This window comes from Acanthisitta chloris, unplaced genomic scaffold, assembly GCF_000695815.1.
Source record: "Acanthisitta chloris isolate BGI_N310 unplaced genomic scaffold, ASM69581v1 scaffold6062, whole genome shotgun sequence".
NCBI lineage: Eukaryota > Metazoa > Chordata > Aves > Passeriformes > Acanthisittidae > Acanthisitta > Acanthisitta chloris.
In genome coordinates this window covers 44,710-54,976 of record NW_008662059.1, presented here as the reverse complement: position 1 = coordinate 54,976, position 10,267 = coordinate 44,710, and the positions used below count along the sequence as shown (strand labels likewise).

The following is a 10,267-nucleotide window of genomic DNA, read 5'->3' as shown; positions in this document are numbered from 1 at the left end:
AGAGTGTTACAACATCACCCAGCCTTGATACAGGCACACATGCCCTTCTTCAAAGTAGCAAGTCAAGTGTGAATGTTCACAAATTGTGTCCCAGGCAAACCCAGGTAGCTGGTGATTTGCCTGAACTGAGCATCTCAGGGAGTTTCTTGCCCCCAGCAGAGAATGACAGCTGGGAGAACATACTGTGTGCCTGTCTTCAGTCAAATTTAAATCCTCCAAGCAATGAGGTGTCACAGTGCGAGTCTTCCTCTAGCGTTTTGTCTTCAACCATCAAGGAATATGGTGCATCTTGCTTTTTACCTCATCTGCCTCTTCGGTCACAGTCCTTGCCAATTACAGCAGAGCATCCTGTTTCTGAGAGCAGATGTGTGCAGTCCAAAGAAGCAAATAGTGACATTTCAAATTTTGCTTGGTCTTTTATTGGTTTGCAGAGCACTGCTGACCCTGGAGAAACCTCCTGTTCAAGAAGGAGCAATGCAGTTACTTGCGTGCCTTCTGCACATGATAGCTGCTTAGCTGGTTGTGAAAATAAAGAAAATTATTCCTCTACACCAAGCCAAAGAACAGGTCTTACATTCACAGGGGTCCAGGACTCTGATCTGCCAACTCCCAGCAATACAAGAAGGATCTATAAAAGAGAATCAAAACCATTGACAGAACTGTCAGATAATGCCTTCAAAAGTATTAGTAGGAGAGAGATGCAGTGGGACAGTGTCTTCCCTGAAGGCAGCTACAATGCTTCTGCTGATCTCTTTGATACAAGTGCAAAAGAGGTAGCAAAACCTGTAGAATTCGTAAATAAATCATGTAATTCTTTAATAGAGGAAGGTACTTTGACAGAGAAGGTCACAGCTCCTGAATTGGTGCTTTATCCTGGAGATACTCTTTATACCAGTTCAAAACTGAGCTCATCCTTATGCAGGTCCCCTCATGGTTTTAGTGAGCACAGTACACCCCTAACTTACCCCCTTTGTGATTCAGAGTGCAGTTCAGTTAGCGCTCAAGACTTTGTTCCTTACTCGCAGTCGACTCCTATGACAAAACCTCTCCCAAAGCTGTGGCCAGGTGGGGAAAGAAGCTCTTCTGTCACCATCTTCACCCCTGTAAACCCCACTAAAAGCCATTCCAAATGCAAGCGATTTAGGTCTTCCTTTCAAAACACTCTGTTGCAGCAGCTTACTGGCAAGTTGGTGAAACGTGAAAGGCCAAGTAACAGGGAAGCCAACTTAGAGGAGTGGATCCCTCCATCTTCAAGCAAAAAGTGGAAACCAACTGCATCTTTAAATTTAAAAATGGTTAGCTGGGCTACTGACTTGCAATTGACCCCTGGGCACACTGGCAGGAACCCAATTTCTGAAAGCACAGAGAACAGTGAAAACCACAAAAATCTCATCCAAAAGGAGAGATTAAGCCCTGTGGATGCAGCCAGGATTCTGACTCCTTTGTTTGCAGGTGTCACCAAGGCCTTGTTTTTAAACAATACAGTCACGGAAACTTGTTCACATTCAGATGGCAAGAATCTCCTCTCAAGTGGAAATTATTCAGGGGATATATTGCAAGGGCCAAGTGGTTGGTCTCCTGAGCTGTTCCGCCAAGCACAGACCCCTTTTTCCAACAAGCCAAAACGCTAACAAAATATGTTTCTATGCTGTGTTCTGTTAAATTATTTTTTAAACTTTTGTAAAGGAGCCAGTAAAGTGTTACTTAACAATTGAATTGTTTAACACTTAGTGACATATATCTTGCTAAGATGAGTTATGTTTATTTGCAGACCTTTGTACCACAGAGATGGGGGAAAACAGAATATGCAGTTATTTTATTTTATTGTAAATTAACTCTAGAATGTGCAATAAAAACTTATGTAAATGTGTAAGTATTGGACAGATCTCACTTTATTGTGTACAGGTAGGTGAAGTGTTTTAATTGTCTTTCCATGACAAGAGCAGCCTTGGAGTCCATGTCCACTCTGGATTCTTACCTGAGAGGTAGAAGTTGCTGGAAGTTAGAGGACTTTTGTGGGAATGCATCATTTTGTGCTCATCCTGTTCCTGTGTATTTGACCCACTATATCTTGTTGGTCATTGTTGAAGTCAGGACTAGAAGGGCTTCCTGTGTGACTGAAAGGCTCCCCTAACCTCACATTCTCTTGGTCTCATGATAGGTACCTCAGTGGGGCATCCACACAGACTGGTGTGTTCAAGCAGGTCCTTCCTAAGGCAGCCAACAGAAACCATGTTTGGGATGGATGAAAACAACAGACCTTTGGAATTCGAGCTTTAATCTTTATATGCCTTCATGTGTCTTGGGAAGTGTGAGGGCATTTACTCTTAACACCTTGTCCTTTATTCACTATTTTTAGCATGGATCAGCCTTGCAAAACATAGGGGTAAACATTTTCAGTTTCTCAGTCTCTGCCATAAGTTCTGTACCTTATCAAATGCATTTCCCCGTGAGGAATGGGAGGGAGAAGAGTATTTGAAATCAAACAAGCTGCTTCTGAAGCTGAGCAGTGTATAAAAGGTACAGCCTCTCCTGTCAAGGCTGCGGGTGTGCTGAGACTGCAGCCATTCCTGCAGGCTGACCAAAGGAAACGGCTCCTCTTGGCTACACAGCAAGTCTGCACAGGTAAAATCCCTTTATAAAAAAGTCTTTCCATAGTACTCGGCACTGGGGGGTTTGTGGGTTTTTTTCACTACTTTCTTATAGTTGAGGAAATGCAGCTCAGGTTCAAAGATTTGCCTGACAGTAACCAAGCATGGAGCCCAGTTCTGGAGATCCCTGAAAGACCTTAACCAGCAAAACATCTTTTCCTCCTTGCCGTCCTACCCAGCAAGATCCTCAAGCACAACCCGAAAGTTATTCATAGTGTTTAAGGATACTGCAACAGCAGGTGGCAGTGGAAAGAGACTCAAGATTTCTTACAGATTCAAACCTAGATCCCTGTGGTCCCTGGACCCTACACGTTAGAAAAAAAGGAACATCTAGTTATAGCAAAGAAAGAGGCTAAAGAAGGAGCAGAATTAGACATTGTAATTTGATTATGTTTTCAAACTGAGAGGGGAAATTTATGTTAGGTATGCAGAAGAAATTCTTTACTGTGAGGGTGGTGAGGCACTGAACAGGTTGCCCAGAGCAGTTGTGGAGGTCCCATCCCTGGCTCAAGGTCAGGCTGGATGGGGCTTTGAGCAACCTGATCTAGTAGGTGTTGCTGCCCATGGCATGGGGTTGGAACTAGATGATCATTAAGGTCCCTTTCAACCCAAACCATTCTAGGATTCTCTGATTCTATGACCAAAGTAACAGCAAGGATCATACCTGCAAATGGAGTCATTTGTTAAGTGCTGTGCCAGTGGCTCAGCATTGCAGAACATGGCAATGCTGTGCTGTAAGGGCCACACAGCTCCCTGTGCAAAGCTTGAATCCTTGGGGCTAGTGGAAAAGGAGTAAGAAATGTAGCCTGCCTGGAAATGGTAAATCTGCATTTATAGCTTATATATCTTAGAAGAAATAAAGGGAAAAGCAGCATTACTCATACCCAAATCACTGAGCACAGGGAGGCCAGTACTGAAGAGGTTTTAAGACATCATAAAACTTGAAACTAGTTGCTCCCACTACAGCACATAATAAGAGACTGCAGTTATTATTGGCTCTTTAAGCACTCCCTTGTGATGAACTGGACAGACACACACTTTGTCACAGGGGTTAGACCTGATCCAAGTGAAATGCCAGAGACTTGATGCAGCTAGCTTTGAAGCACTGCCAGAGCTTCTCCATCATATACCTGACAGCATCTTGACATGAAATGTTTGGTCCAACATGAGTGATTCTATTCAGCAGACAATTCATTCACATACTACAGTAAGTGATAGCTTTGGTGCAAGCTGATGTGATTATAATTATAAGCTTGTACAAAAAGACTAGAGCTCAGCATGTTTAATTCTAAAGGCAATAAAACTCCTGAAAATGCATACTGGGTTTGTGATTGATTCCCTATGCATAGAAATCCATAAATCAAGACTAGATTTTAAATTAGGCAGGACTGTCTGTGCTATACCATTGAAATTAACGCAGGGCAGTCAGATCTCTTGTGCTTTGCACGAGAGGACTGCACACACAGTGAGAGCAAAAAGTACTGCTGTGTGACAGCACCCTTTGACCAAGGTGACATCTTCTGGGCAGAGCTCCCCATGTGCTCTGTAGAGAGACTTTGAGTACGAGAGGATGGAAGAGAGGCAATAAAATCTCTTGGGTTTGTTTCTGTGTAATCTGTCAACCTTGCATTTCTTCCTCTGGGCAGCTTCTTCCCTTTTTGCAGGGAGACTTTGTGCACTTACAATCCTTTCACTGACAGCAAAGCCTGGTACAGGCTGTGCCGTTGCTGCTACACCTTTTGGATAAAAAGAAGGTTGCACATCCCACAGATTACATGCTCCTTGCAAGGAAGGGCAGCCACTCTCCACCTGCCCCTTACCTTTCCCTAGGAAGCACTTGGTCTGACTTCCTCAGCCTTCACCCCCACAGGCAACACACTCCAGCCCTCCTCTTTTTAGTAAATACCTCCAAAGCTGTCTGAGCTTTACTGATGTTTCCTTTCCCTCCCTTTGCCCTGTTCCTACCTAGAAGCATGCAGGGACGTTTCCCTCTCCAAATCTCTCTCTGTTCCCTCACTGCCTCAAATTGCCAGCTTCCTGGGGAACAGGGAGCAGATGGCCCAGCGCTCATGTCAGACATTTACCAAGGAAGGAGCTTCAAGGTCAGGGGAAGAAGCAATAAAAGACACATGGTGTCTTCAAGCTTCACAGCTCATTTCTCAGTGTAAGTGTTAGAAGTCATCTTTGATGTGGAGCAGAACACAAGGGAGGAAACCTGAAGCCCAGAATGAGTCAGAGCACAAACTTTATATATTTACCAAAAGCCTAAAGGCTTAAAATGGAAGATCTTGTCCAAAAGGATTCTGGGCCTTCAGGAAGACAGGTCATTGGGGAACCCCAGTGGAGTTCAATGAGCATGAAAAGACCAAGTTGAAGGGTGAAGAGAAGAACTAGCATTGAAAAAAAAAAGTCACTGGGACAGCTGAAGCATCCAGGCATCATCTTCATCCAACACAAACCTAGCATCGTGCTGGGACAAGAGTTTAACGTGCTGCAGGTTTGCGATGACAGTGAGTGGATGGTACCTCTGTCGAAGACCACCCTCTAGTGCCTGACGCCGGCATTTCAAACCGAAATGATCTCTCCTCTCATGAGTATTTTTTTATTTCTTTTCTTCTAGTGCAAAGGGACATTGCTCCCATGGGCAGCAGCTCTACATCTGCTCTTCTTGTGAGGTCTCAATGCTGCAAAAGCCTTGATAAGCTCAACCCTAGCAGAAAATCCTTAGCAGCCATTCCTTTGTTGGTCTGATGTTAAATAATGCCAAGTGAATGTCTTGTATTTATTTTTAGGGCAACTTTGCTTTGCAGTTTAAATTGGAAAACAAACAAATCAAACACTTTAAACAGAAAGTGGAAAGGATTAAACATTTATTTACATACAGATACATATGTAAGCAATTTCTAAGTATAAAAAGGACATTACAAATAAACATGAAGCATCATACATTCATCATCCTGGTCACCCAAAATACATTCCTTTCTCAAGCCCACTGTACCACACTTGACCACAAGAACTTAAAGAAGAGACAAGCCAAATCCTTCTGACAGTCAATGATTCACAGTTTGGTGATTTGCTAACACCTATACCCTCCTCAAAGACAGCACTACCCCAGCAATGAGATCAGTGGTCTGACCAGCTGTAGTGCATTTTTTCCACTGAAAGGGTTGTGCTTGATCAACAAGAAACACATCCTACCCTCACCCTTCTGGCCACATGTTTAGGAATCAGGGATCTTGGTAAAATTCTGTACATTGTGCTAAATTCACAATTGTTGGGGAAAAGACATCTGACCTCTGTGGGAAGAACTCCAACTCAGGAAATTCCTTTAATGCTGTGACTTCCCTGGCATGGAAATTGCAAACAAAATGCTGCTGTTACTGCTTAAGCAGATTTTTAAACTACAATTCAAACTACATTTGATGGTATAAAACATACTTTGTTCATGCTGTAAAGAAAATTACGTGCTTCAATGTTGATTTGATAGTAATCAAAGCTGAGGGTAATTCAGGTTTTCTCCTGAGGAAGTGAACATGCCTTTGTAGCATCTCTAAAAAGATCATAGCTTTCAGGGAAGAGGAAATGTTTTAGATTCAAAAACCTAAAGGTAATGCAGAGCACGACAAACTTGTCAGTTAGATAACATTACAAAGGGAAACAAGCCAGTAAACATAAAATTAAAATGCCTACTCAAAGTATTAATGAATTCAAATGAGAGCTGGGTGAGTCTTTCTGTATAGATCAAAGGCAGTTTGAAAAAATCTCATGATCTGCAAATTCACAGAACAGCCAAATATGTGCAGCAGAACAGAGTGAAGTGGAAATAAAAGAGCAGAAAGAGCCTTGTCCCATATTGACAGCTGAGTGACTGCAGCTGCTCCAGTCTCAGGGTTTTGGGGTTTTTTTTTCCTTTTGTAAACAGCTGTGGAGAATAAAATGGATGTGACATATCTGCAGTGCATCTTATTATGCTAAAACCCATGGCATATTTTAAACTACTTCCCTAATAGCCAGAGATATACTTGTCACTCCAAATCAGCATAGCAACAAGCGCTGGACTTGCTCCATACTCTCACTAGATGGCCTTTTCTCTACTAAAATGTTGGCTTCACAAGTTAGTTTTGCCCCTTTAGTGCTGGCTGTATTTAGGGGTGAGCAGAAACCCTTCCAAAGAGTCTGCAAGAGCTGGGGCAATGGCAGTGCCTGAAATCACAGCAGCTCTCCCCACCATAGACCAACTATTTTATTCTCACGCCATTAAAATGTTAAAATGGCATTCCCTCTCCTCCACTTGCCCCTCTCTAAAGACCTGGCTGCTGGGGACACTGCAGTCACTACATTTGCCAAAGCTCATGCCAATGATGCAACTTAGACTCTCGGAGTTATTCACGTGATCACCCCAGTGATGGCTCAGAATGAGTCTCCTCCGCATGGCCCTAAGTCTCACTCGATGGTGAGCAACATCTACCTGCTCCCTGGAGATCAACTCACTCGTACCAAACCCCCACAGATTCTTATCATTTGAATCTCTGGTATTGGTCCCAGCAGAAGGGAAACATTCCTTATAGGATGCCCGAGCTGGAATGGGCTTACTGAGTTAGTTTTATGTCCATAGTAAGAAGCTCGAGGTGGCAGACAGGATGTGCCACAGATGCTCTTCCTTCTAACTAAAGCAGGAGTCAGATCCAGTGTTTCGTGCAAACAGTATTGTTTCCAGTCTCAGACCTCCTTCCGCAGTGCTTGAGGCATGAGCAATACTGGGAAGGAGCAGATTCATGGATGTGAGGTACCAGAGGAATTAAGCTTTGAAAAGCACTGAGTTCTGCATTCATGTGACACCAGACACACCTGAGCCCTTGATTGCTGCCCATGAAAGTGTAAGTGTCTATTAACATCCCTCCTGCCTCAGGGAACCATATACAGCTAAAACCATGACTGACACAGGTTTTGGCCATGTCATTTTTTGCCTGTGGACCAGAGAACTGGACTCCAGAAGATGCTCAGCAGGGACACCACCAAAATATACAAGTGTGCAGGTCCTTGGGAATGTTATCCTGTGATAAGCTGTCGCAGAAAAAAATCAAAAGTTTAATTGCAGCACTAACCAGAGCTAAAACTATCTTCCGAGCTTACTGGAAAAGGATAACTGGTTCAACAAATGTGGACACATCCACAAAGTGCCAATTGCAAGTTATTAATGTGAAAACAGAGATCAGCTCCTGTTTATCCAGACAGATGAGCTGAGCTGTTAACCCTGGCTATGTCCTTAAAAAAACTGTCTGATTTTTCACCAACTACATTTACAGCCTAAACTGCACTCATTGCCATATTGTTTTCTGCTGTATCTGGGTTATCTTTCCACAGTTACCTGCTGACTGGATTTGGAGGAGCAAGCATTACTGAATAGGCTTTTTTTCTGGATCTGTGGCTCCCACTTGGAAAGAAACAAACACTCTCAACTCACATGGCATAGTTTTTACTTCTGGTTTAAGTTACAGCTCATTCATATGAGGGGAAGGGGTGTGATGGTATCCATGAGTGATGACAGCTGGTGATCTCTCCCAGCTGGATATAGTACAGTACAGCAAAGGCGACTTTGGGTCAGTTGAGTGAGGTGGTGACTAGGAGGTAAGTCAGAGCAAGGCAGTGGGCTACTTTGGGAGCCTTGCATCATGGTCAGCATGATTACCCTGTTGTCTACTTTCCTGGCCAAGATAAATCCTAAACTGAGGCAGATGTGAGATCAGTAACATTTATGGTACATTTAACTACAGTTCAAGTGGATGATTTCATTTCAAAGACATGACCAGTTCCAGCTGAAGCTGCTTTGCCTAGGATGCTTTACCTGATGGTAAGAAATCAAGCTAGTGTTTCCCTGCCACTCATTATCATAAGGCAAGACTGTCCTTCAAAATGGTGAACCTTTGCTGCTTGTGAACACTAACTACAGCAATTATTACTCACAGCAACAAGGGAACAGGCTCGATGCAAGGAAAAAGGCCAAATTTGTCCAGATAAAAAATAAAGTTTATAAACAGAGGAAGAAAATGCTTTGATAACATGTTTCACAGGGTTTTCACTACTAGAATTGATTAAAGTATTTCCTTTGGCTCCAGTGGGTTTTCTGGTGAGCCCTTATATACAGAAGACATTTAAGAAAGGACAGAGTTTCACTGCTTGCTCACTAGGAATTCACAAAGTGTCCTCTAGAAACACCTCCTTCTAACTGCATTAACTAAAAAAGAACTTTGTTGGTAGAAGCCACCCACATAAGGATATTGGGTGCATTGACATTGAAAGTAAAAGAATGCAGAAGAATTTAAGACTAGACTCAATTTCAAATCATCCCTTATTAAAGTCCAGAGCAATCAAAATCTAATCCATAGATGCAATTTTAAAAGAGGATGGGATGGAGAAAATCCTGAGCAAGCAGAACCATCTCTTTACTTTGCATTTTCTGCTCTACAGAGTCACCTTTCCCTTGCACAAAGGGCTGTAGCACTTGTTCTACCCCACAGCCAGGAGAGGGTTTCTGTGACAGTGTTTCCAGCCATATCTGACCCTGATGGCACCACGGGTCCCCAAAGGGCAGGTTATCCTGTGCGTTTGTTCCGCGTATTTTAAAAGCTGGAGAATTTCACCTCTTTTCCAACTGAATTCAGCCTCTGACTGTAGGAATCATGCCAGCTCAGCATTTCAGCCTGATTTATAGACAGTTCTTAGTGAAAAGAGAGGACAAGTAGGGAAGCAGCTGAACAAACAGCAGTCCTTAGGGATAACAAACAAGGCAAAACCCAGTGGGTTTGACTATAACTAATTGCATCCCTTGCCAGCAAAAGCTCAGGCAAGGCTGTTGTCCCATGTGTGTGCACCCACTGTGCTTCTGCATCACTAATTCTGACTTTCCCTCTTTTCAAATCACTGTCTCCTGTGGCAACCTCAGTGTGCTGCTGCTATTACTGATGCTGAAGGAATTCAATAGCCATTAACCACTAAACCTAGACTAGCAGGAGCCAACTGTTACCAATACAGCCATTACCAAAAAAGACAAATAGCACCAGCAGGCTGACAGATTCTAAGGGCTGTTTCATGTGTCCTACAGCAAAGAACAAAGTATCTCGCCTGACAATCTGTCATGTATGGTTTTCATTAAATAATGATCACAAAGCCATTTAGCTTTCAGCACAAACATGTATCTGACTGTACACACAAACAGCTTACCGGTAGGCAAAATCAGGACTTCAGCATTCAGGGTAGGAAGAGGTACCCAGTGTCCCCTTCAGAGAGTTCACAATTTCACTTTTTGCATCATATCTCTTTGACCTGAAGGGTCTTTTATTTTCCCCCCTCTAGCATTTTCATGGAGAACACAAATGGAAACAGTCATGCTTTGTCCCAGCAAACCTGCGGTGTAAACACCCAATGCAAAATACCAGTGAGTACTTCACACCCAGTAATCTGAAGCACACAATGTATAGTGACTTACTTGAGATCAGCCTGGCTGAACCAGTGGCTGCACTGGAAATCAGAGTTTAGACCATCCAGTTTTCAGAGGTGTTTTTACTAATCTCTGCAAACAGGCTTGCTAGATTAAGCAAACAACTACTGACCATCCA

The 10,267-nt window shown here is 43.1% G+C and overlaps 1 protein-coding gene across 1 annotated transcript in view; it reads left to right on the top strand.

Moving 5' to 3' along the window:
- DDIAS (DNA damage-induced apoptosis suppressor) overlaps positions 1–1,631 on the top strand; it is a 6,755-nt gene extending 5,124 nt beyond the window's left edge. The window contains 1 exon segment of the mRNA XM_009070453.1: positions 1–1,631. This exon segment is cut by the window's left edge and continues 15 nt beyond it. Coding sequence (XP_009068701.1) covers positions 1–1,631 — 1,631 coding nt within the window.
- The last annotated feature ends 8,636 nt before the right edge of the window (positions 1,632–10,267 follow it).